This window comes from Cygnus olor, chromosome 7, assembly GCF_009769625.2.
Source record: "Cygnus olor isolate bCygOlo1 chromosome 7, bCygOlo1.pri.v2, whole genome shotgun sequence".
In the NCBI taxonomy this organism is placed as follows: domain Eukaryota; kingdom Metazoa; phylum Chordata; class Aves; order Anseriformes; family Anatidae; genus Cygnus; species Cygnus olor.
In genome coordinates, this window is record NC_049175.1 from 25,855,586 (window position 1) to 25,883,038 (window position 27,453).

Consider the following 27,453-nt stretch of genomic DNA (forward strand, 5'->3'; position numbering starts at 1 on the left):
TTAAGTTGCATGTGGTCCTTCTTTTGCTAATTGCTCTGTTACTGTGTGTGAACTCCGATTGTGGCTTTATCTTCCAGGTGTTGCTTGTTAGCCTAAATTAACTAAATCTGTTTAAGTGGATTATTTCAGCCATGTAAAATTCCTGGATGGAGACTCTTTTTCAGAATAAAATGGTCTTTAATTAGATTTTTCCTGATATACTTGCAAAGTGAATTGAACCAAACCCTTAAAGTTGATTTGGATTCCTCCTCCCGAGTGTTTCCATGTAGAGAAACACTTAGTCTCTCCCTGCCTCTGGTTTCTCATCAGTAAAACAAAGATGACGTTACTTGCCTTTTCTCACAGTGGTGCTGCTTGCTAAATCCATTAGCACCAGTGGAATTTAAATTCCTCATGGGGGAGCTTTGTAATGATGCTGTGTGCTTCTGGCACCTGGGGAAGAGCACTCCTAGGTATCAGCAACTGTACTTCGACCTCTGGGGCACGCGGGGATGGCGATGTTGTGTAGTGCAGTGGTCGCCTGTGTGTGCACGTCTTCGGCGCACGGGGTGGGGGGGGGGTTGGTTGGACCGGGGTTATGAAGGGATTGCTTTTGAGAGCTGCTGGACCTTGAGCTAGGAAAATGCCTTAACTGAATCCGTCTGGGATGGAGTTTTTTATTTTTTTTTAAATATCAGCTTGTATGGTGCTGTGTTTTGAATTTGTGACTAAAACGCACCAGTGTCGAACAACACTTGCACAGTGACAAGTTGTGTTTTTTCTTTTTTTTTTTTTTTTTTTTTACTCTGCCCTCTGGGAGCAGGGGAGAGGATGCAGCAGGGACACCTGACCCAAGTTGTCCGGAGGGATATTTCACCCCATGTAATATTATGCTTAGCTATAAAAAACAGGGATTAGTCTTTCCAAAGGAGCCATTGCCGAGAGACTGGCTGGACTTCGGTCTGATCATGGAAGGCAGACAGCAATTGCCTTTTTTCCTCTTTCTTTCACTTATTAAACCCTCTTTCTCTCAAATCCAAGTTTTTCTTGCTTTTTGTTCTTCTGGTTCTTTCCCTCCTTCCTCTGAAGTGGGGAGTGAGTGTCTGGGTGGGTGTTCAGCTGCTGCCTGGGGTCGACCCACCTCAGACATCAGCACAGATCTGTTGAACACGTAAAGTATCCTAATGCCACGTTTGAGCATTTGTTTACAAAAAGTTAGGCAGATATTGGTGTTTTTTGCCTGATTTAGCTTTAAGTGCAGACTGTAAAAAAAAAAAAAAAAAAAAAGACTGTTTTACTTAGCAAATTCATCATCCCAAATAACTCCATTAGTTTTTTGACTAGTTCACCTTTAATAATTAATTTTATTCCTTTAAAAAGAAAAAAAAGAAACAAGAACCTAGGGACCTCCATAGGGCAGTGCTGCAGGCGTTCAGGTCCTAAACCTTTTTAAGCCAATTTGCCTTCATCCGTGAGCAGTTTGCTGCTGCTGGTTCCCAGGAGCTGTGCCCGTTCAAATTTTTAATTTACTTGTTGGGTACTTTACTCTAATCTGAATGGGGGAAAGGTGGATGAAAATTGCAGACAAGCTTCCTGTGGCGGGTGTGTGGGGCAGCAAAGGCTGCAAACATCATGGAAATAGGTCTGTAGGCAGGAAATGGAGTCCAGGACCCTGCCTGCCAGAGCAAGCAAGCAAAGAGCTCTCATTTTTCACTTGTAAATTTGTTCACAATTCCTTTGTTGTGCTGTGTGCTGCCCGGTGCTCATCCCTTTGCTCATTATTAATTACTTTCTGTAAATATGTGGACAGGGGTACTGGCGAGCTGTGTAAATCTCTGTGCTGATACACCGGGATCACTTAGAGGGGAGGTGTCTCACCAAGCAGCTCGGGGCTGGCCTTTCAGACATCTACCTGAAATGGTCGCCTCTTCTCTCTGGCTTCTGCTCTTCTCCCCCTTCTCTAATACGTGTCTCCTGACACCACAGCATGACTGCCCATGACTTGGCACTTCTCGGTTGTTCTGAAGTTTGCTGTCAGCCTGCTGGAGGAACTGCAGTGCCTTTATGTGCTAATTTGTGGGAACCAGTTATGTGTCTACTGTGGGGTATGTGCAAAGCACTTCGCCAACTTGGAATCGGCAAGATCTGGAGGAGGGTTTAATGAACTAAAGTAATTTTCCTTCATAGTAAAATTTTATGAGCACAAAAGATTGCTACGCCACCAAACACTCAAGAACTTCTGAGCACTTCTGTGATTTATAGGCTCAGAGATTCCTAATAATTTCCTGAACAATAGAAGCCCCCTCAGGGATTTCTTCTCGACACAGAAAGAAACTTGGACTCCTATTTCTGGTCGTATTTTCTGTCATTTCACATCAGCCAAATTGTGTCAAGGCTTGAGGTTGCTAGGCTGGGCAGGCCCGGAGACCTGCTGGCCTTCGAGGAGAGGTCTGTCACGTCAGGCCTGGGCCTAGTGGTTCAGTGCCATGGCAGGATTGGAAAGTGCCAGGGACTCTTAAACTGTATTACAGTGTAAGCCTTTGAGGATGAGTAATTGACAGGGGTTGGCATTTTTGTCACGCAGACCTTATAGCAGGGTCTTCAGTCAACAGCGTAGTTTGTACAAAACAAAAACATATGGGAGGCCTGTGTGTAAAATACAGTGCACAAGGAAATTTTTGTAGGACTGGAATGTCATTTTGGTTCCACAGGAAGAAAACTTTCTCTGATTATCCTTTCCCCATCCCCACTTCTGCCTTGAAAACCGAAACAGTTTATTGAATTTTCAGGTCATTTAGTTTTGTGTAAGCTCAGCTTTAAATTACATTTTCCAAAGGGTTTCTATTGCCTTAAGGGAGCTGTAACTCAGCCTGACCTATTTCCCAGCTCTGTCCTGCCAGGCTGCTCCTCTCTCGGTTCACTCTCAGCCAGCTGGGCTGCTGGGTGCCCCCAGGGACACCCACCTCTGGGGTCGGGGGAAGCGCCTGGTCCCTGGGGGCAGTGGGGAAATTTCCCACCTGAGCCGTGTTCCCTGGAGTGAGCACTACGAGCCTGGGGAAGAAGGCAGTTCAGCATTCATCTGACTTGAAATTAATTTTGGGGGCGTCGGTTTGATGAATGGAAACAAGACAGTTTCATTTGAGACTATACAGTTGTTTTCTTTATTTTGATTAAAAAAAAAATGCCTAAGTGAAAGTTTTTTTTGTTGTTTCTGAATCAATATCACTGGGAACTGTTTTTTTATTTCTTTTCCCCAGGTCAAAATCTTTTCATCTTGATTTAGGCTGAAGAGTGTGCTTTTCCTGTGGGGTGGCAATTCTACATTTCCTGCAGTTCAGGGGGAGAAAACGCTTTTTTTTGTTTTGAAGCAGTTCATGCTTTAAACGTGAAATCTCCAATTTTCAATTGAGTTCAGCTTTTAAAATGAAAACCATCAAGATTTTCATGCAAAATTACTCTGACACAGAAAAGCCATGATTATTTGTCAGTGTTGACAAAAACAAGCAAAGCTTCTTCAACTACAAAGTAGAAATTTGAATCAAATGTCTCAGCTTGAATCAGTGAGGGGCTTTCTTTTTTTTTTTCCCGTCAGATTTCAGTTTTGGACAAAATTATCTAATTTTCCTTATTTTGTTCCTTTCTTTTTCACCTAAAGCACTCACATAACAATGTCCTAGAGAATCGGGCTCTTGCCCAGGTCTGCCCCTGCCACCCCTCTTGCGGTCACTTGGCATAGTTAGGGCAACACCATGTGGAGGTCTCAGGGTAGCTTCTTGAAATATTTTGCAAAGCTGTGTCAGAAGCACCCTGTGGAAGCAAGGCAAGAACCAGCTGTGTCTTTCAGGCTCTGATCTGTCTTAACCACCCGGGACACTTGCTTGGCAGTAACATTTGCTCCTGCGGTCTCACCAGGCCGTGTGGTGGGGAATGTCCTCTCACAGCATTCCTGGGGCAGGCTGTGGGGTAAAGCTTCCCCAGCACTCTGTTCTTCAAGCTCCCAAGACAGAGTGAGCATTACCATGGTTGAAATTCAACAGTTTTGTCTCAAAAGCAAATGGGATGGGGTGTCATCCCCCTGGGCTTGTGGTGTGGTGCCTGGCCTGGGCACACATGGTAAGCGAGTTTGTGGGCATCGTGCTGCAGGCAACTGTGCTGTGTGCTACCAGTGCCCCAGGAGGCTCCTATTTCCTGGGACCCCCTGAGATTTAGTTTCAAAGGGATGGTTATGCTTTTGTTCTGCATGCATTGACAATGGGCAGAGATGGAGTTTTGGGTGAAAATTCAGAAAAGCCCTACTAAACAGCGTGCTTTTACTTTGGATTTATACCCAGGAGCTGAGCAGGCTTCACCCCACTCCTGCAAAGCTGCCGTTATCCTGTTATTTGCAGGGTTTGTATCTTCAATAATACAAGGCATAGGAGATCTGAGGAGAGGCGCACACAGTGCTGGCAGGTTATGGATGCTGCCTCCAGTTGGAATTGCGATTTAAGCAAGAGTTATTCTGCTGAAGTTTGATCATGATATAGAGGCTTTGTGTAATACGTTTAGGACCGGATCCAGGATCTGCTGACCTCAGTGGAAGTCCTCCTCCTGGCTGCGTGGTGATAAGGCACTGAAACTGGAAAAGTACCTCTGTGAAACCTTGCCTCAGTTGTGAGCACTAAAGAGAGAGGCATTTCTGGCAAGGCACTGCTTGTGCTGTGGTGCATGGCTTCCTAGAGACTCGTGAGATATCCTATTGTAGTCCCTGTGGGAATAGGGGGCTCATCTATAAATGTCCCTCGGCAGGTTTTAGCTGGGAGCAGCCTGCACTGCTCCTATCAGTTGGTGCAAGGACGTGTACGAACCTTGGCTGCTGTGAGTGGCAGCTGGTTCTTCCCGATCTGTATGGGAAGGTGTGCGCGGGGTTTAAGTCGCAATAAAAAGGGCCTTGTCCTTATTTCTCTGCTGCACAGCAACAGTTTAGGCTGACATGGGCTTGCATATGCTGACTCAAATCTGCTTGGCAGGTTTCTTTTCACACCCTGCTTGGAAGCAGCTTTGCTTTTATCTTCCTCCTAAAGGTCTCTGTGTAGGGAAATAAAGGGAAAAATGCAATCAGGGAAGGGGGAAGTGAATCCAGCAGAAAAAGGAATGCTCAGAGCATCTTTTCAAAAGCCATTAAGTTGGGTGCCGACTGCATAGTCACGTACCAAGGTCCTTATGATTTGAACAGGTCTATTCCCGGTATTATGCTGACGGTAACAGACTGCTGCAGCCTCTGTGATATTGATTAATCCTTTGGCATTTTTCCTTTCTGCAAAGCTTTAAACTCCTCACCTAGCAGACTCTCAGCTGGGAAATCCAAACGAAAGGTGTGGCAGGTCCCATTGCTGTGGGAGGAGGAAGAGGGAGGGAGATGGGGCTTTGGAATAGAAAAGCTCCTTCTTGCAACAAAGCTCATATGGGGCAAAATGGGCTCTTTTTGCTGGATTGGGATCTTCATAACCAAATTTACCACTTCTTTCCATGGAGACTAAGTAGTTCATGTTAGCACCTTGAGAGAAACAGGAAAACGTCGAGTGTAATTTCTGATTTGGCTGTTGAATTAAGAAGGGTTCATCCCAATTCCATTCCTGCCCTTGAATAACCATAGATGTAGAGAGGGCAGCTCGCAATGTTCAGGTAATTCTTGGTGGCATGCTTTATTTCAAATGCAAAACATCTCAAGGATTAAAATAAATGTTACTGGTTACATGATGCATTAAGCTAATGATTTTCTTTTTTAAAACTTACTTGATCCTATAATACGGTAACTTTAATGGATAAATGCTAAGCTCTCCTTTGGGTGATTTCTGATGCCTTGTATATTGTTACACAGCCTAAAGAAAACCCTTTTTTCTTTTTCCCCTTTCTCCTCCTTCCTCCCTTCCCCTTCCACAGGTGATTCTCATTCTGACAAAGCTCTACGACTTCAACTTGGGGAGTGTTACCGAGAGCTCGCTGTGGAGGTAAGCAGGCTGTAGAAATTACAGCAACTGGCACGGAGGGGGTGCATGGTGCCTCTTGTAAAACTGGAGGCTGAGCAAGGGGGGTCAGAGTCGATCTGGGGAGGAGATGGGAGGGGATCTGAGATAACTGTGAAGTTGAAAAGGGATGCATGATTAAGAAAGAATTGATTTAAGAAAGGTCTGCAAATCAGACGCTTTCTTGATGTAGGGCATTCCCCTGCCACACAGGGGAGCTTGCTTTTGTTCTGTCTTTTTTGAGCGTCCTTAAACAAGGCTCTTCATTCCTCAGAGCCTCTGCCATGGTGCTGGCAATGAGAGTTGGCTGTGTAGATGGTACTGTGTTTTCTGGAACAGCGTCCAAGATGGTGTACGACCCTGTGCCTGGTATGAGCTTAGCTGGCCTTAGCCATGTTCCTCAATGTGAGCTTGTGATTTTTTCCTTGTGAGCTAAGATGGTCATCTTGGCAGTGAATCGGTGTTGCCTGGGGCTGTGAGGACAGTAGCCATTCCAGGACTAGAGATCACAACGATGGGCTGGTGTCTTCTCCACTCTGGGTAAACTCAGATAATGCCACGTGCCTGCCGTGCTCCTGGTCAGGTGCGGGAGAGGGAGTTTCCTGGCTTGGGGAAACACGTTGCTGGGTGGACTGTAGATGTGTTTAAAACAAACAAACAAACCACACACACACAAACAAACAACAAAAAAACACACACGTAGAATACCCCTACGAATAAGCAGACCAATTCTTTGACCTCTCCAAATTAGCAATAGTTTCTACCTGCTGGGGATTGCTCTCCCTTCTCACAACCCAGCTGTGGTGTGGGAAGCATATGTCTTTAGCAGGATTGTTACTTAGGTGTTTTTTACTGTCAGAACAACAACAAAAAAAAAAGGGCTTAGGGTAGGGAAGATACCAGTGCTTTGTGTTAGATTTACTTTTTGTATTACAGTTATTGCTCAACCTCCAGAAATTGTAATTGGTGGTGCTGTCAGTGCATTGTAGCTGTTGCTCCAAGTCTAAGCAGCTTCTTGCAGGTGGTCTATTGTCCTTTCTTCCATGTTAATTTCGAAGCCTTTGTTTGGACCAGATTTTGGGATTGTTGTGGGGTTATCCTCATTAATGCATTTAAGGGTTAATTGTTTAGTAGAGCTCTTGAAACTTCTCAATTTGCACAGTAAATCCAAAGCCTAATTGCACTGTACCATGGTAATCTGCAAAAGTATAAATAACTGTGCAGCTAATAAGAGAGAACACAGTCATTTCCACTTATCCTGGTACTTTTCAAGGTATTTAAGCCTTGAAAACTTTTGCTTCTTTACCTAACAAGTACAAATGGCACTGTGATTGTACTTTAAACGTAATTGCTAAGCAATCTGCTCTGCATAAATAATGTAACAAGCAGCCAAATCCTGTCCTAATGCTGATCTCAGAGCAGCACCTGAGCTCTGCAGAAAGGTGACAGCAGCATCGCTCTTGGAGCTTTCCCAGAGTGACAGAAACGCTGTTCGTCTGTCCAAGTGAATGTATCAGTTGCTTGGGCATCTGGGGAAGTGCCCTGTTCTGTGTGTTTCAGTCTGTTTTGGGATGCTTCTGCCTCTCTTCTGTGGTGAAATAGGGGCCGTTGGCGGGTCTGGAGACTCAGGCTGAGAAGTCAACATTCCTGGGTTCTCCCAAGGTTTGGGAGGAAATGTCAAGGTAAAAGCTAGCAGGTAGAGCTCTTGGGCTCGAAACCTTAGTTTCCCACCTGGAAAATTCAGGATTAAACCATCCTGCAGTTTAGAGGGAAGTGTTTTTTTTTTCTTATTTTTATTTTTTAAGAGAACAGCTTTGATTTTCTTTTTGAAAAGATGATGTAGCAATACAAATAGATACTATGTGGAAGAAATAAGCCAAGAGAAGATTCCTTTTTGCAGGATATTCTGTTCCATTTATACATGAAAGCCTCTGAATCTCTGCATTATTTAAATAGGTACTTTTCAATATTTTCTCTCAATTTTTGAGACCCTGAAAATTTCATAAGGAAGATCTGTCTTTGCAGAGCGAAATTACATCTTCTGGTCATATATTTGCTTTCCTTGGTTACTTTTTTGTGGACTCCTTCAAAATCATCTTTGAGCCCCGGGAACTGGGTGGGTCACAAATTGAATGCAAATATCAATTAAACATCAGAAGGAGGTCTGGAGATTTCCACTTTTTCTACCTGTTTCCTGGGACTATGGCTTGTTTGTTTCTGCCAACTCAGAGCTCTGTCTGTCTGAGCAGCAGTGCTGTGCGGTGCCTCTTCTGAGCGCTTGGCAAACAGTTGCTTCCGCACGAGAGGGGCGGTTTTTGTGGCAGAGAGCAGTGAATCACACAGCAGTGCTTCAGAGGATGATAAGATAGAGCAGAGTGGAATGCAATCTTCAAATATCATCTTGCCTCTGCCTGCCTCATGCATCAAAAGCTTTTGCTCGGTGTCCCCCTGGGTTGTAGCATGAGATGCTTTGATGCAAAATGCTATATAGGAGAAATTTCTAATACCTGCATTTAAATACAAAGACAAGTGAATCAACATGAAAACATCCTGAATGTAATTAAAAAAGGAGCAAGAGAGAATGAAAAGTTACATCGGAAACTGCTCCTCTATCAGGCTGATAAGAATTTAGACAGAGGAAATGCTAGTCAGCATTTGAATGCAGGAGCACAAACTGCTCTAATAAGTAAATCCATGTTTCTGAGGCCAAAAATATCACCGAAAAAGCCTCCATTGCTAGTGAAGCACCCAGCTTCAGGGAGAAACACACGCATCCCCTCCCCCTTGTGAATGGTGCTTTTTTTTCTTGGTCACAAGAGATGTCTGTCAGTTGGGGGTTGTATTTTTTTTTTTCCCCACCAGGTGAGTGGAGGTGATTGTTTTCCTCCCGTAAAAGGGATCTACCTTGTTGCAGTTGTACTCGTGATGGTGTGAGGCATCAGAATTTATGGGGAGAGGTCTTTTCATAGCTCAGGACATACAGCTGTAAAAATTAGGTTAGCTTTTCAGGCATGTAAGGCTTCATCAGTTCTCATTGCCTAGCAAGGTATCCACGTGGCTGGTTGTTGAGAATCCAGCTGCCATCCTACCTGCTTTTAAATAAAATTTGGATTAAAAGATAGACCTATGGCTTCTGTAGAATTCTGCGTGTGATCGAGAAAATTTTATGGGGGGGGGGGGGGGGGGGAAGGAAAACATTCCTCCCTCTTAATCCATAAACTCAAATGTTTTTGATTTGAAGTGCTGCTGGGAGCATTCAGTTCCCAAACCCTCTGTAGCCCAAGGTCCCTGCACCAAACTTCAGCTTCCACGGTGAGCTGTGATCACGCAGCGGTGATCTGTCATGAGATATGAACTGCTGCTGCAAAGAGAGGCCGCTGCTTCATGGGAAGGTAGTCTGAGAAGGCACCTGTCAAACAGAGGACAAATGAGAGGGTTAGAGATGCAAAATACAATGTCTAAAAGATGCCACCCACAACCAAGGGTTGAAGGTGAAAGTTTTTTGCCTGTTTTTCTGTGGAAAATCCCAGGCAAATTTTATTAGGAGGAGAAGAGAAGGGAAAAACTCTGCTCAGTGGTTTATTTCTTCAAATGTGTGTGTTCATAACACTTCCAGATGAACACAGGAACTGTGACTGTGATAAACGAGTCTTGGTTTCAGACGTGTGCTGTGCTCAGATATAATATATGGGGTGCTCTGTAGGCTGTATGCTAGGCAGAAAGTCCTTTCATTAGTTAATCTTGTTGCTATCCAGTTGTTTCCTTCTTGTGCTATGAGTGTGAATAAACAGGAATCTATTGAGCTCCTTTTCTTATTCTGTGGGTCTTCCAGATTTCACAGCTTTTTACAAGCAAAGGAAGAGTCTTGTGATGATTTCCTTGCTTATTGCTAATTCTGTCTCCTATTTTAGCTGTACATTTCTGAGCTGGTTATATGAACATGACATTCTGGATAAGTATTTCGAGTCATGGCAATATTGAAAATGTTTTCATCTGTTTTAGCCGGTGTAGGATGAGCAGCTTTTCTTGTAAGATAACTGGAATAAAAACATTATTTTGTTTTATTTTTCTTCCTTCTGCTGTCACCTAATTTTGTACCCAGGAACAGTCCTAATTATTTGGATTGCAGTAGCTAAAAAGACAGTCTCCGTCCCAAGGGAACTTTCAATCTCAGATGAAGACAAAGAGACAACAGGTGACACAACAGACAAGAGAAGCCCAAGCTAGCAGGGAGGTATTTATGATCAATGTGATAGCCATGACTGCAGCACATCAGCTAATTAGGCAGTGGGGAGTAGTTCAGATTTTCTTCCAAAGTGCAAGCACTTGCATGTGTCAGCTCTGAGTCCCTGCTGCCATTTTACCTGCTGTTGATGGCTCCCCTGGAATTCCCATCCTCTGGCTGTGGAGCCCACTAAATTATCTGATGGTATATAATGCTGGCCCGGGCATTAACCCATACTCAAAATCATGACTGACTCTTTCTTCTTAAGAATCTAGAATGTTACTGAAGGTATTTTTACATATATTTCTTCTTGTCTTGTTGTTTATTAACCAAGAAATTAGGTTTCCATGGCAGCGCTCAAAAATCCCCAAGCATTTTTTTCTCTTGTGGCTGCTATGCCTGAAGAGATTGGTTTGTCGTAGCCTGTGTGTTGAGTTGAAAAACAAACAAAAAAATAAATCACTTTCAGCTTTTTACTAGAGGCAACTGCAAAACAGATCAGCTACAACCCTGAGCTTGGAGCTGAGAAGAGTAAAGCCTCTCGGCTTGGTTGCAAGCTGCCTTCTATCTTGCATTGTTCTTTCGGTGCTGTTTGAATTACCAGAGGGCTGTATGTTGTTTTTCCCTATGTTATTTTTCCCTGTGTCCTTGCATTTCAGCCTCATGCGCTGTCTGGTGGCATCAGGCCACCAGCGTCTTTTGGTGTACCTCTAGCCTCTTTTTCCTCTGCAAAGTTGCACTGATTTCTGTGTCTCCTAGGTTTGTGTGCTGTGCATGGAGCTGGCTTCAGGTAGGGCAGGTGTGAGATGCCATGGCTCCCCTTTGGGAGCGGGGTTTAATCTCCCTGCTCCAAACGTAGCTGTCTTCAGGATAAGTGAGTAAGAAGGGAGAGACCAGGAGATTCAGTGAACATGACTGAAATTTTCATGTCATCCTTTGTGAAGCAAGCTAATCTTGAAACAGGTCATGGCACAGCCAGAGCTTCATTAAGAGAGTTTCTGGCCCAGTGGCGATGCATTATTTAGTTTGTGGGGCTGAGAGGGGCAGTGTCTGCTTTGTGCCATAACCTCTTGCTCGGTGCCAGTCAGGTTCCATGCATTTTGAAATGGAGCAGTGTGGTTTCACTGCAACTCGCTATATTGAAATGCAGTCTCGAGACAGCCACCATGACCAGCTGGAATCTCCCTGCAGTAGTGTCAAATTTGATTATATCTATTGTTTTCCACCATTACGCTGACAGCATGCATTTTAGATATATGCTATTTTCTGCAGGACTGTATTCAGGCATAAAATTAATGGAGCTGGTTTTCAGAGTAGTAATGCCTTCCTGTTACAGCATCTAATTTGGCATTTTTAACAACGTTGTAAAGTGCAGAATTCATCTGCTGATTAAAAGAAGGGCTTCATCATATCTGCAATCAGCTATCAGTGTGTCAAGGAAGGAGCCAGCTTGAGTGTGCAAGCACGTCCCCGATCTCTTGGATTCAAAAACCAGGGTCTCCAAGAGCTTAGTAACTTCACTGTTATTTATTAGTGTGTATAAATTACCTAGCTCAGTGGTGGCTAGTTTTCTCAGGCCACAGGAGTCCCTGTCAAAACCTTTGGGGGTTGCAAGCTGCTAGGTTCAGACTTTCAGACTCTTTGGAGAGCTAAGGGAATGGGACACTGGAGGAGAGGAGCATGAGTGAGGGTTGTTCCACAGGGCTTCCAGCACCCCAGTTGGGATTCGTGTGGGACTACAGCATCATCCCAAAATAATTCAGTTCTTTATCTCCAGTACTCTTGATGATTTATATTTTCCTCGCAGTGGGTGACTCAGGTGTCCCTGGCTCAGTGCAGCCTGCTGTCAGTCACGAGATGCCATCTCAGGCAAGGGAGCCGTGCTTCCACTGCCGGGAGGTGCACAGTAGCTGCCTGTTGGCCCACTCCTCAGCTAGCTGCTGCCAGGTGAAATCATGGCCATTTAATAAAGAGAAGTTCCTTGGACCAAAGAGCTACGTAGTTACTACCTGTAAAGAACGGAAAATGCAGCATTCCTGAACCGAGTGAGAGTTTCTTCTTTGCTCTCGTGGCTCAACGTCTGCTTGGCAGGTCTTGTTCTTGTGCTCAAGCTGACTGATCAGGCCTGGCAGGGCTCCCGACATCTGTGCTTCTCCAGCTGTGCACGTGTTGCACCAGGCACTAAAGCGGGTCCTGCCTCGTTCAGAAAGAGGAGCAGGAGAGAAAGCTTGGCAGGTGGAAAGAGTTGTTGAGTATCTGCCAGGAGAGAAATTAATGGGTAAAGGGCATTGCCTTAGGGATGCTGTAGGGATGCTAAATGTTCATGAAAGGCTATGCATATAATGGCTTTTCCGCACTCTTTTCATAACTATTAAGAGCAATAAAGAGGTGGCTTAGCTTCCTTGTGTTCCCTGGTTTCAGGGGGTATCTGTGACAAGAGGGTTACAAATTGCTGATTATTAGATGGTGATAACCATTCACCTTTGTATCCCACTGTACAAGTGAAATCATTTGAAGTAACTAATTATGACCTGCTTCAAAATTACTTTTCTGGTTTGAGGTGATTCATTTTCCTTCTGATTATGGCTTTCTGGAGACTTAGGTCTTTTATTTGTATGGACTTCAGAAAATGTATATATAGGATTGTTTTGATTTGCTTGGGCTGTGTGTCTGGAAATGAATTTCCATGGGATTAAAAAAAAATACGGTTCAGAGTGGAATGGAATAAACCATAGGGTCATCCCTCCTTGAATGCCCCAGGTGGTGTCCAGAGCGCATATTTTTTGCAGTTCAGAATTGAAAGAGATGCTGCCATTGCAACAAATGGATAAAATCAGGTAAAAATGCTTTAAACATTTGTTTTGGGAACCAATAATGAAAATTAATAGGCTTATTTTAAATTCAGGACTATGTTTTAGTTAGGTATACTCAGTAATGGTAATAGAAAATGAGGTGGCCTTTTTATTTCATTTTTTGTTTGACTAACTTCTGGAGAGGAGTTTCATCTGTCTCCTTCCTGTTGCTTCCTTAGCCCTATTACATCCCACAGGGAATAGTCATGTTAACACCTCTGCTTTCTGCTGGTTCCTTGCTTTAGTAAGTAATAAAGTTAATATTGCCTCAGAGATGGAGGGAGCCAAGAGAGGCAATGCAAAGTCATGCAAAAAGTAGCAGCCCAGCGAATGTGAGTCTTAAAGCCTTCCTAAATGTCTTTGGGTGGTGCGTAGGTCCAAGTCCCACCCTTGTTTATTAAAATGCCTTTGTCTTGTTTCATGGAGCTTATTAGTCTTTTGTGAACCAGCCTTCTGGATGGCCTATTTGTTGTGTCTCTTAATTGTTCCATCAGTGACCTTTCTGTGGGGGTGGAGATTTCATCAGACATGGGACCTTTTGGTTTTATTAATTTTTTGTTTGCCAAAAAAGCTCTGAGACTAATTGCCAAGACTTCCCAGAAGATATTAGTTTACAAATTTTAATGACACTTATGATTTATTAACGTGCTTCCCCCTGCATCTGCTCATCCCTATTCCTTAGTGGAATTCCTGCTGAATCAGAGAGAATTAATAAAAACAAAACTGCAGATTGTAATGGTGTTTTAGCTAGGCTGTTAATTAAAAACTTTAACCAATATTCAGAGTGCTTTATTCATACCTGTGATTCTCTGAAGGCAGAGGTAAGTCTTGGCTTTGACTACCTTTCTGCCCCCAGAATCTCAACTTGGTGGGGGTGTTGCATGTCAGTCTGCGGTGGCAGCACAGATTCACGTTTCGGTGTGCTTGCTGCTCAGGGTGTGCTTCATTCACACATCTGTTGGAGCTTCAAAGCAGGGCTGCTTTGCTGAATTTATCAACTGCCAGGCATGCGGCTTTAAGAGAACACGTTGGCCACTGATGGTGGATGTTGCAGCTATGTTTGTGTGAGGAGCTTGTGTGTTAGATCTAGAAAGGTCATTTGATTGTACATGAGTTTTGGTCTTATAAATTACTGGGTTATTGGGATGTTCCTGTTAATAAGTAGGCTTGGGAATTTTGGGATACATCCTGCTTTCTGGGTAGAAACCATTGGGGTAAGAGGAAGTGAATTAATCAAATTTCAAATTCTTTGAAGGAATGTTTTTAGGACCAAGGTGGAATTCCAGGTAAAATGGAGAAAAGAGCAAAAGTGAGTTTTGTTTTGCATCCATTTTCTTACATTTCAGGTGAGAGCGCTAAGCAGCCATCTCTCTTTTCTTCTCTTCCTGGTAACTGTTGAATTATTTATACTCCACCGGAGAGCTCCACTTGGAGAGACTGCAAATCTCTCCAGGGAGAGGCTGATACTAATCTTATGTGTGGAAGATCCAAGTTCAAGCCCTTGCTCTGAATAAGTATAAAGGGAAGTGCTTTTTTATTCCACAAGTAATTAAATTGTGTAACTCATTGCTACAGGATGTTGTGAGGCAGAAATAATAAAAAGCGTAAATGGATTTCAAAAGGGGACTCAGTGAATTAATGGAGGATATTTCTGCTGGTGGCTGTTAAATGTGATAGTGTGGCTGTAGCCTCTGGCTTACAGTAATTATTTTATGATATGGCATTCAAGGAACAGACAGGTCTACAGCCTTTGGTGCAGTGTTGCAGAAACATCATCCATCCTTCGTTATCTCTTCCTCAGTAATGAGCTATTCGTGTTTCAGGTGCTCTAGTGGAATAGCCTGGAACTGTACTGAATACATGATACGCCACAGCATTGTTGTGGTTCGACTCTCCAAGTCGAGAGAGCTGGGGGAGAGACCATGGGAAGAATCATGCTCTTTCTGCTGTTCCTTAAAATTTCCCAGAATGTTCTATGACAGGTTAGCGGGCAATACAGATTCTTGATCTGACCTATGGTGGCTGTATTATGCAACTGCGGGATTTGAGTCTTCCACATCACGGGTAAGTTTTTCATCCATTGCCCAGCTGGCGGCTTTGATGTAATTGAATTTTCCAGCCAGTCTTTTCAGCCAGATCCTGTCTAGATCTCTAGTCTTTCCATTCCAGAAAGTTAGATGATGGAGAGGGAAATGTAAGATAATGAATGCCCAGATATGTTTCTGGTGTTGATGCAAGCCTGAGAGTCTCAGTGTGAGTTAATGAAATTTGTTGGCTGGGGGAGGGGGAAGAGGAAGAGAGAGGTTTTTAGAAAGCCAGAACTGTATGGCTGCCCCTGATTTTGTAGCTTATATGATGATGTTTGATGTGGTTTTTCTGACTTTGAATTAATTTCTCTGATTATGGGCTCCTCAATAATGGAGACATGCTATCTCATCACAAATGTATTTTGGGCTTAGATCATGTTCCCAGGCATATCCAGTCCTGGGGAAGGTGGCTGGGAGGTCCAGGGGGAGCTTCGCCAAAAGTGAATGTCGTCTTGAAGTATTGCAGCTGCTATGAATTCATCTTGTCAGGGTCTTTACTTCTCTCTGACAGGTAAAAGGTGTTTGTAGTGCTTTGCCTACTACTAGAAATGTAGCAAGGCAGTGTTCAGGAGGGATTTTGTAGCCAAGAACCTGCTGTTGCAGATCCTGTGGGTGTTGTGACTGTTGCTGCATCAGCAGAGATGCATCTGTTAACAGGAATTGGCTATTCCATCCCTTCTTTATCATTTGGAACAGCGATTCCATTGCTCTCATTAGAGAGCTGCTCCTTTTGTTGAGTTATCTCATCTTACATTCTAATTAGATTTGGATACTGACTGCAAAACTTTTTTTGCAGGAAGCCACACTTAAAGGTGAATTTGTTTTGGCCTTAGTAATGTCTTTTTCTGATCGCTTTTTACCATGCAGAGGATTTTCATTGGCACAGATTAGTAGCAGATACGTTCGACATGGATATGTGCCAATATTAATGAAAACCACACGTTAAATTCACTTATAAGTATGCAAATAGATAATTGCAAAATAAGGACTTTTATAATAAATCACATAAGAACTTTCATACTAGATCAGACCTGGTAGGGCTTGGAAAGCTTGAAAAGAGATGCCCAGAAAAGAAAATAAAAAAAATCTGATAGAATTAAGTGGTTTGGATAGGATCTCTAGTAAAGCAAGGGATTGGAGCATCTCTAATGTGAGGAAAGGCTGAGAGAGCTGGGACTGTTCAGCCCAGGGAAGAAAAAGCTTAGAGGATCTCATTAATGTATGTAAATACCCGAAGGGAGCATGTAATGAAGATGGAGATTGGTGCTTTTCGATGGTGCCCAGTGACAGAACGAGGGAATGGACACAAACTGAAACACAAGAGGTTCTGTATGAACATCAGGAAACAATTTGTAGCGTGTGGATGACTGACAACTGGGAGAGGATGCCTGGAGAGGTTATGGAGTTCCCATCCTTAGAGATTTTCTAAAGGTGTCTGGACGTGGTCATGGGCAGCCTGCTGTAGGTGGCCCCACTTCTGCAGGGAAGGGTTGGACCAGGTGACCTCCAGAGGTCCCTTCCAACCTCAACCGTTCTGTGAGCCTGTGAAGAATAAAGGAAAATCAGACAGGTTCAGAACAAGCGGAAGGCTTTGGTTCTTATGACAACATATACTTAATCTATGGATCTCCTTGCTGGAGGATATTTTGGTAGCTAAGATTCACATGGGTTCAAGTGGAGTTTCAGCAAGTTCATAGAAGCAAAAAAAATAAATAAAAAATGTCAAGGACTATATTACATGTGAAGAATTCAGAGGATTTTTCGAGCCATTGATAGCCTCTGATCAGTTATATGGAAATACACTTCCACTTACTTTCCAGGCAGTCGGGGCTGGATCAGGAGCCAACACAACAGGTACCTGCACCGTGCTGTTTCTGTGTTGGTGCCACCTCACGGCTTGCTGGGGGATGCAGTTCCCCTGTCTACACCAAGCCTAGGCTCTACATCAGTGTATGGGATCTGCTTCTCTTGGAGTGAGCTGTTCTTTTTCCCTCTCCCTCTTCCCCTGACTTTTCTTTTCTTCTAATTAGGCTTGGGACCAAGTCATATAAATCTTTGCTTTCTACAGTGGCTGGTAGGATTTAGTACTTTAACATGGGTTGTGTCTGTTTATATTGGTGTTTTATTATGTTGTGTTTTTTTTTCCCAAATGTTCTGCCAGTTTATAATGTCTATAAATAATCTGAAGGATGGAGAAACGTTGTTAAAAAAAGATGCAAGAAATCTTTCCATCTTTCTTTGAGTCTACCATGTCTCTCATTATCTCTGAGGTATGTTCATTAGGCTTCTAATGAAGTTAATAAGTGCACAGTATCAAACGGTCACTTCTCCAAGTAATATTTACAAAAAGCTACATTCCCTCAGCCTGGAAGGTAGCCTTTGATTTATTTGCTTATCACATGTTCATCTGTAAAATCTCTCAGTTGATCTTTTACAGTATATTCCTGACCAAGAAGTAAAAATGAAGGCTCCTATAAACTACGGGATCATAGGAACCTGGTGCATTTTTACATGTGGGATTTTTACCTCAGAATAAAAGCTGCAAAAGGTTAGTGAGACAATCCTGTAACTGGATTATTAGGGCTTGTTTCTGGATCTTTGATGGCCAGTTACCATAGGAAATTGCCTCTGTTAATGTTAGTAGTTGGTCGTATCCAATTGTCCCTGAGGCCTACTGCCCAGGTGCCTGAATCCAGCACCAGGCTGCAGGAGCTGGGCGCTTGGCATCCCACAGGTCTGTACAGAGATGCAAATGTGGTGCTGCACTGGAATAGGTCAGGGATATTGCACCATGATAAATCTTGAGATCTGTAACTGGACTGTTAAATTGTCTTGTATGGATCTCACAGTTTAGCTCAGAGGGTCTGTAAGGAAAATAATAGGAGACTGCTTAAAGGAAGGTGGCTGGGCTCTTAACGCCAAACCTTTCCCCAAAGTCAGGTGCTAGTTTTGCGTGGGGGTGAGATGGGTACTATGAACTTTTGTGTGAGTTCTGGTATGTTTAATATGTGAATGTCTCTAGCTGTCTGTAACTACTGCCAGGGGTGAGGTGCTTCACAGTGGAGTTGGGCTAAATGGATGTGTGCAGCTCAGCTGTGCCCCTTCACAGCCCAGGGCCTTGCCATGGACTCACATACCTTGGGGTGGCCTGAGTTCGTGCACTGTGCTGTGCAGGTAAGTGGGGCAGGAGCAGTGCCATCGGTAACTGCAGAAGGGGAATCTGGCAGCACAAGTTTGCACGAGCACTGGGAAGTTCAAAAGCTACCCGGAGAGCTATGGAGAAGGGAAGAGCAACCCACCACTGGAACAGGGGGTCAAAACTTCAAATTTGAAGCTCTTAAGGAGCAATTGGTCCCACAGAAAGAGAAATGCACTTACTGTCTATCCTCCTGCTTCTCTTTCTCTGAAATGTTAGAAATAGTAGTGCTTTGCTCTAAGAAGGAAGCCTGCTTGTCACTGTGGCTGACTATTGGTCCTGGAGAGGGAAGAGCAGCAGGTTCAGAGCAGAAGTCAGGAACAGCATGGGGAAGAGTCACCTGCGTACAGGATTTAGGCCTTGGGGCCTGGTGTGGGAACAGGAGAATTGTACAAGTTGACTCAGCAGCAGAGCATGTATGTGTTCCCTGAGGACTTCAGCAGACCATGATCCATCCATCGGTCTTGGGCAATTACTTCAGGGATCACGGGCAAGCTTGTCGACCTTTTGAGGTGCCTCAGATACCGGTCTCTGTAAAGCTGACGTGTGGGAGGGCGTTACTTTCCTTGGGTTACTTGTAGCTGTAAGGATGGCTGAGAAGAGCCAAGGCAGGCAGATCATCTGTTAAAATGTAAGGTTTGAGATATAATGTTTTATTGCCATGGAGTAGTTAAAGCTACAGAGTAAGCAGCGGACCATGGTACATCGTTCACTGTGTCTCTAGCAGAGTAGAGAATAAATGCCCCATGGAAGATTAAAATCCCATTGGTTCTATTATCTGTAACCAATAAAGGCAAAAGAGATGTCAATGAGGAATACAGTGTTAACACAGCACGTCTAGCTTTGTACCCACAAGAGCACGTTTTCTATTTCGTGCTAGGCAAGGGAAACAAAGCAAAATGAGCTTTCTTTTTCTTTCTGGAAGAGCATGTAGCAGGGGAGTTCGTGGTGGACCATCTGCCTCTGAGGATTTGGAGGGTGCTTTGTGCCAACACCACCTCATCATAGGGGCAGAGGGGTGTTATTCACACCATGTGGGAAGTTCATGTCTTGTCTTGTGGCATTTTAATGGTGATGAGCAAGAGTTTCACTGTGTAACACGGTTCTCTTGAGTAGTGGGAAGATATTAGAAGCCCATATTTCCTTGCTGGAAGCACTCCTTTTTTATATAGTGAAAATGGACTTGGTTTGTCTGTGGGTTAGATATATTTAAAGAGGATGAAGGTGAGTGGGCTGTGGCCTGGCTTGATTGTTTTGCTGTGTCTGATCCAAGCAGGGTATGTGCACTCTGCTGACCATGGCTCACAAAAACTTGTGAAATACCCTCTATTGCACAGCACACTGACAGAATCAGAGTTGTGATTGTGCATACACTGCAATGGTGCTTTACCTTGATTTACAACAGCAAAAATGTTCTGCTTTTGTGTGTCTGCTCCCTGAGTGTCACTGGGCAAGGCACTTTGCAGGCATACCCACTGGGAAATGAAGCAGCTGATTTGGTAGTTGCACTGCTAGGAAGCTCTTGAGGCGTGCTTGGCGATGGTGTTGCTGCAGCTGAGGTCTCATGGAAAAGTGTGTTCTTGAGCTCTTCAGTACAGGCACCTCATGTTTCCATTGTTAAGTCTTTGTACAACTTGCAGGAAGCTGCAGTAAAAACCTTTGTTCGTCGGGCTTCTTTCTTGTGGTACCTTTACCTCAGTCTCAGTGGTCACTGTTCCTTCTCATCTGTGTGACAAAAATCATTACAAATGCTGCAGTCGGCCATGTTACGAACTCTTATCTTTAAAAATGACATTCATAAAGGTTAATAATTGGAATGAGCTCTGGCAGTTACTAATTAGTACCATTACACAATCAGCTCACATTCTGGCAGCATTAGGCATACTTAATCAGTCAATTATCATTGATCTCAGAAAGTGGTTCTCTAAAGTTAGCGTAAGGTGCCTTTGTGAGTGGAAGAAGGGAATTTGACAACACCACAGTGGCCAGGCTGCTGGGAATGTATGGTTTGAGGGACCAGTGTTGTATACCTGATTGTGATGGATGTGAATTAGAAATCAGGTGGTACAGAATCACTTTCAAATAGTGGCTTAAATAGGTCCTGCTGGGAAGGCTGTTCACATTAAAGGGAATGTCTTCCCCTTGCTTAGCTGTAATTCTCGGGCCACGCGTTTCCAGAGCATTGCACTGAGTCTCCTGGCCATTTGAAACACTAGGGAAGTTCTGGGAGAAAGCTGACTTTGGGGAAAATCAGTTTAATGGCTTCGCTGAATTTCAGTTAATGTGATGACTTAAAAGCTTTCTGAAGGACTGCTGCAGTGCAAGGTATTTTTTTCTTCATGTGATTAATAATTCTCACGTTAAGGAAACTGCAAACAAGACTGGGAGGCATGGGATTTCCCTTCATAAGTGTTGCGTAAACTGTTCTTAATTTCATGAATCTAAATGTTCTGAGTGCCTTGTGCTCTCCCAACTCAGAAATGTGGAGCCTTTGCTTTTTGTGCTGGCTTAGAAGGCAGAGGCAGCAGGCATGACCTGCTGCACGGAACGGCTGTAGGTTTCCAGCCACTGTTTTCCTCTTCCCGACTTGAATGTGGGCAGCACAGGCATCTCTTATAAAACCATCTGTTGTTTGTGCCTGGTCAGGGAGGTGTGCAGTGATGTGTGGCCCACGCAAGTGAGGATGGTGGCTGCAGTCCAGTGTATGAAGACTTTCCAGATCTCTGTCTGGAAGTGTTGATGTGTTGCTCTTTGTTGCTTTGCTACTACAATTCTGTCTTTAAACTGCTCAAGATATTGTTTACAATGCAAGTAAATTCAGAGTCCCATAAACCTGGGTAGAATGGGAACATTGTCAACGACATTATTGGGATGTCAGGTTGGTTCAGGAAGCTGTGAGAGGAAAGAAACTTGAGCAGGTGAAAGGGACAGGAAAACTGAGTTGTGCTTGATATTCCTTTTGGAATTTGACCTAGGGTCTTGGTCTCTTTAGGACAAGAAAAAAATGTATTGTGACCCTAGGCCAAAAGATGTTTGGGGTGTGTCTTTAGCCTTCCTCTCCTGGTGCTTATTCTCCAGAGTTCTCCATTGTGGGCAAGTATTTCAGAAAAAAAAAAAAAAAAAGGTTAGAATCTTAAAGGCTGGATGCTTCCTAAAAACCTCTGATTTTGTGTAACAGAAGTCTAAGAATGCACTTCAGGGCTGACTGAAGTCAGAAATACGTTGATTTCTTTCTTTATACCTGAACTTTTGTCTCTGCTCTTGGTGAAAATCTGCAAGGGATTTTGGGAGTAGGCACAAAAAGAAGACTTGTTGGAAGGTCAATTCTGTCTGCAGCTTTGGCAAAAAAAAATAGACTAGTGCAAATGGCTTTCTTGGAAAACTACTTTCCCATGCTTCTGATTCCAGAAGAATTAGGTAGTGGGTGCAAGCACAAGCCACCCAAACCCGTAACATTCCCTTGTCTTCTATTAAATTTCTGTAAAATTACACAAAGTGGCTTGCCATAGTGGAATATCCCAGGTATCCCAGCTATGAGTGAGACAATCTCCTAGTTTGAGAAAGGGTTGTCTTGGTCCTGGTGTTTCACTTGAGCTGTTTGTGAGTTGCAGATGGTTTTTATATATGTGCTTCCAGGTGTTCAGCCAAGGGTTAGGCCAGAGTGCCTACATGTTGGGAAAAGGCTCACAGATAAGAGCTTTGTGTACATTTTTAAGAATTAGTGCTCAATGATTCATTGTCATTGATGATACAAAGTGGAGGGTTAAGGTTCACTTGACCTGCAAATGCTTCTTAGGAGGGCAAAGGAAACTATTGAAATCTGTGAAGAATTTGTGCGCTACTAGTGGTTGTACAATGATTATCAAACCTGGAGAGATGAAATATGTCGAGCAGCCTCTTCAGACATAGGTTACTAACATAGGATCCAAATTCTGAGGAAGTCAGAGCCTTTCAAGGCGCTTTTCCAGACTTTCAGTCTGGCCTTGTAGAAGTAATGAAGGGAAGCATGCCTTCCATGTATCAGGAGCTTTGCCTGTGAAACTCCTGGGGCAGCCCTGTGGAAATCTGTGCCTCAGGAGAAGCTGGTAAGAGATGCTGCTTGGGCTGGGTGCCAAGGCTGCTGGGCGCAGATGCTGTACTACAGAGCTCAGGCAGGGATTTCCTCCCACAGCCTCCAGTAATGCATAATCTGCCTGGAGGTTTCTGAAGCCAAGAGGAGCCCTTGAAGAAATGTGCAAGACTCAGGACTGGTAGATAGCTGCAGGGTTCTGCTGTGACAAATGGTGCCCTTCTCTGGTGGTATCTTATATCTATGAAGGGTGCCTTGGTACAGCATTAAATAGTCTGGCAATAACTGCTAGTGGGGCTAATTTTAGTAAAGAGGTTCCAGGCCACAGCAGTTCAGCTAAAGGAATAAAGAAGTTTGACATTTCGTTCTTACAAGTCCTGTAAACATAGACCTACACATAGGACGACTGTTTCTCTTCTTTCTCCCCCAGATCTGCTCTCCAGTTACTGGCTAATTTGCAGCAGTGCAGAGGCAGGTTGAGCAGTAGGAATAACTCTTAAAACTGAGCATGGATTTCTTGGGAATGTGGAAAGTCTCCATTTTGGAAGAATTCAAGTACAGGTTATAGACAGCCTCTCAAGGTTGATGCCTTGTCCTAGTTAAACTCACTTTTGGGAGGGAGGAAGAACACTGAAGGCTTTCTCTTAACCCTAATCTCTGGTCCTGTGATATGAGAACCTACCACCCCCATCCAGTGGGAAGAGGAGCAAGAAAGGCTCCGTACTAGGAGCTGAGAGGTTGAGTAATTTTTACTTGAGTGATTTCAGCATATTTTTGCATCCTGTGACCCATCCTACCTTGTCTTGAAGTGTCCCCATTAGAATATTATGCTAATGGGATAGTGAAGCTGGCGTGGAAATTGGATGGTGTGCAATAAAGAGTGATAACTTGAGGCTGAGGCCATGCTCCCTGCAGTGTATTAGATCCAATCAACGTGCAAAATATTGCAATGCAGATTGACAGATTGCATGGGTCTGGTCCCTCGATAGCATGAAAAACTGTCGTCTGGCCTCTTCGATCTGCTCCCCAACTAATTATGCAATGAAGACCATAGAGGGCAAAAGTCATCTAGTTGGTGCTGGACTAATACTGGAAACATGCGAGTGCTGTCACAGCAGCTGTTCTCAAGCCAAAAGTGCTGACTGAACGGCTGGAGGAAGAGTTAAAAAAAAAAAATAAACAAATGAAAATGTTTTTGGAATGTGAATGGTCTCGATCTTTACTTTCTTTAAGAGGTATGAAGCTGTGATAAAATTAGTCTTTAAACTATAATGCTGTTGTGTTTGTATAGTTAGGCAATGGAAGATCTGTAGCCATAATACTAGGGAAAGCAGTGAACGCAGACAAGGACACCTTGACAGAGATTTCTTTAGCTCCTGCTACTAGGGTGGAAGGATCATGCTAAAAAGACAGTCCTAATATGAACAGGTTGACTGGAACAAACTGTTATGTTGCTTTCTGGTAGTCATTCTATGTAATGGAGTGAAAGCAGTGAGTGATGAATTGCTCACATGCGGATTGGGGTAGAGCCATTGTAAGATAAGGTTTAGAGGATTCTTTTGATACTAGGGTCTTCCTTGTATCTCATGGCTTTGTCCCTTGGTTCTGGGCTGAAGTAGCAAACTGTAAAAGGTAGGTTCTTGTTAGCGGATGTTATTTGCTATGTGTGTAACACAGTGTGGTGTGTATGCAGATAAAGTATTCATCTTTGCTAGAGGGGAACTTCGATGTTATTTTGTGAAGGCAGGGTATTTGCTGCTCTGACCATTGTGGCTCAAAAAATGGCTCTGCAATTTGGAACTGAACCACCAGATTGTGTTTTCTCATGCTATTAGTTACTTGAAAATAGCTCTCTGCCCTTTGTACGGATGTTTTAATTTCTGTTCCTGGACTAGGATATTTTAGTGTAGCTTTGCAAGTGTATTATTTACTTCTGTAATGTATTTTCAGGTGCAGTGGCAGGATGCACCCTGCACGAAATAAGGCACGGATTATATTTGTATTGGATTGTAGATCCCAATGCATTAAGGAGAAAAAGCCAACCATGATTCTCTGCCATTAAATACTTGTTATGTTGTTTATAGGGCTTTAAAATCAAAACCTCATCTAGTCCTTTCAGCACTAGTTGCCTTCTTCCTTTCCTCCTTTCAGCAGAGCATTTACAAGTGTTTATATTGTTTTTTTCTGCCTAGCAACGTTTGTTGCAAGTAGTTCAGGAAAAAAATGGTTTGCCATCATAAACCCAAAGCCGCAGCAACTCTTAACCTACCTTTAGTTATGCTTCCTCAGTGTTCTCTTTAGAAAGAAACAGCTATCTGATGTGATAAAAATGAAGACTTGGTGCTATGAAATTTCCATTTACATTCTGCAGACGTAGCTTTATTCCCTCTGAGCCTTTTTGTGGAGCAAATTGTGGGAGGTCCCTCACCTCCATTCACTTTGAAACAATAGAAGTGACGGTGTGGTGTCAGTAGCTGGCTGAGATAAGGGAAGGCCCAAACTAGAGGCACTTTGACAAGTCGCTCTGCATATAAGAAGATCTCTGTATGCTTGTGCTCTCTTTATGCTTCATAGGTCTAACACGTTCTGTTAGGTGTTGTTGGGTTTGAGCAATGGCGTGTCTGCCACTTAATCTGGGAGCCAGTTCCATGTCTGAAGAGCCACAGCTGGCCCAAACCTGGATGCCCTATCTGACAGGAGGCTGAGGTTTCAATGTTTTCTTGTCTATCTAGACACCTTGATGAAGAATCTCCAACCAGGACTATTGGTAATTCTGCAAGTTTATGCTAATTTGCTGATATTCAGCTTAAAAATTCCCTGTTCTAGTGTTTGCATCCAACCTTGAAGAGGCAAATAAGGGATTTTTGTGACCAACTTCAGCAGGAATTGGATCAAATTCTTAGACCTTTCACAGGCATATTATATTCAGTCTCAGTCTGTGGTTTACCAAATTGTATAGTTAAGTATTTTAATCTTACCTGCAAAGAATGCACTTCCCTGGACCACTTGATTATTTGTGTACTCAGAGGCAAGTTCTTGGGAGAAGTCCACAGAACAAAATGTGATTAAAATCCAGTTTTTGGTCAGTGAATTGAGCATAAATCTACTGCATTTATCGGAGGTCCTTAACACAACGTAGCTAAATCTGACTTGGTTTTGTTTGTGTAAGTATGGTTTTCCCATCACTACATATAGATGGATTTCAGTAGCACAACTAACTCCTTCCTAATATTTCCCTATTTTGAATCTGTTGGTTATGCAACAGTGACAATGACAGACTTCTGATAAACAGAAATTTGCTTTCAATCTTTTCAGATTAGCTGGTGTTGAAATACTAGTCTTCTAGAAGCAAACATTTGTGAGGGGTGGATTGGTTTCAAATGCCCTTTTTTTGTAGGCAAAATGTAGACAGTGTTCTTCATATGGAATCATTTTACTAGGGGTCACGTGTGAAAGAAGGCAAGCCAAATGGAGTATTGAATTGTGCAGACATTTTTCTTAGTCTGTTGAAAACAAATATTGCAAACATGCTGCTTTTTTTTTTTCCTCTTAGAATCAATCTCTTTTATAACAGACTTGAGCCATGTTTCAGTCCCTGTGAATCTGCCCCTGCTGTGCAGTTGGCATGAGAAGTGGGCCTCTGTGGAGCTCAGAAGCCATATTGGTGCTTTCAGAGTCCTTCGGGAGGGAGATGTGGATGCTTTCCGACAATCCGAAGATCTACCTTTGACATGGGAATTTTCCCATTTCGGTGTCCTGCTTTCCCTGAATGTTCAAGTTTGAAGCATGTTCACTGGAATGGAAATAGGGTCTAAATACCTTTGCCCTTGGCTCTTGTAGTTGGTATAGACTAAGACTGCTTCAGGTGAGGGGTAAAGTTCAGGATAAAATCTGGAGTTTCTGTGCTTTTCTAGTGGGCAATATGTAGGTGGTAATATTCGCTCTCCTAAAGAACATTTAAGTCATCGCATTCACGCTATTATGGAAATGGAAAGCTTTGCATTATCAGTATAAGCATTTTAGGTCTTTTGGACAAAGTTTATCCATATGTGTACTTTTTCTCAATACAAAGTTAAACATGGTCTCTTCGAAAGCATTTATTGTGAAAATCCCCGAGCAGCCTCTTCAAACTCAAAGTTTGGTGCATTAAAGCTTTATTCTTCTAGTTAATGTCTGCAAGGATTTCATGCTTTCTTACTCCCCTGATTGGCACTTTCGAAAGGTCAGCCTCCGATTCTTTCACAGATCATCAGCAGTAAGAACTTTTTGCATATCTGATGTACAGTGTTTATTGCTCAAGTTGTGTGGTTGGCTGGGGAGGTCACGGGACAGTTTGTGTCACAGTATTGGGTGGCTGGAGGGAAGGTGCTGCTGAGAAAATGGATCAGGGAACACACAAATAGATTTTAAGAAAAAATGTTTTGGGACAGAAACAGATACAGGAAATACTAAGATACTTTGAGATTGTTAAAACTTTACACTTAAGCTGAAGACCAAGTCATTAAATTTAATTGGGCGTCTGTATTAGGTAGGTGGCTTTGAAAATCTTTCCATTTATATACATCCATTCTTGATTTTCTGCACAGAGAACATTATCCACAAAAATACATCCGGCCTCCGGATTTTAAAGCATAAATTTTTCAGTAAGGAATAAGGCAGATAGAGACTTTATTTATGGGATGGAGTAGATCTTTGGCATATTCCGCTGCTAATTGTATTTTTATAAATCAGTTAATAAAATGAACATTGCTGTTCTGATATTCTCAGTGGGACTCAGTACATTTCTTGCATGGGAGTATTTGATTAATGCTAATATTATCTCCCAACCAAGCATTCGCACTCACATCTTTCAAATACCTGAAAAACGACGGCTGGAGATGGAACGCGTGTTTGTGAAACAGCAACGAGACTTGCAGAGAACACTTGTTCTGATCTGTGGAGGCTAACAGCTTCTCCCGAAGGGTGGTCTGTTGTTGCCTGGGACCGTGCTTGGCAGGAAGGTAGGGCTCTGCATCTTGTGTTGCTGCTGGAGGTTCTTCT

At 43.2% G+C, this 27,453-nt stretch overlaps 1 protein-coding gene across 3 annotated transcripts in view; it reads left to right on the top strand.

Moving 5' to 3' along the window:
- The window catches only part of SORCS3 (sortilin related VPS10 domain containing receptor 3), a 379,882-nt gene that overhangs the window by 173,659 nt on the left and 178,770 nt on the right, over positions 1-27,453 (top strand). For all 3 annotated transcript variants that reach the window (XM_040563972.1, XM_040563973.1, XM_040563974.1), the window contains one exon: positions 5,902-5,969. In XM_040563972.1, coding sequence (XP_040419906.1) covers positions 5,902-5,969 — 68 coding nt within the window. The remainder of the gene's footprint in view (positions 1-5,901; positions 5,970-27,453) is intronic.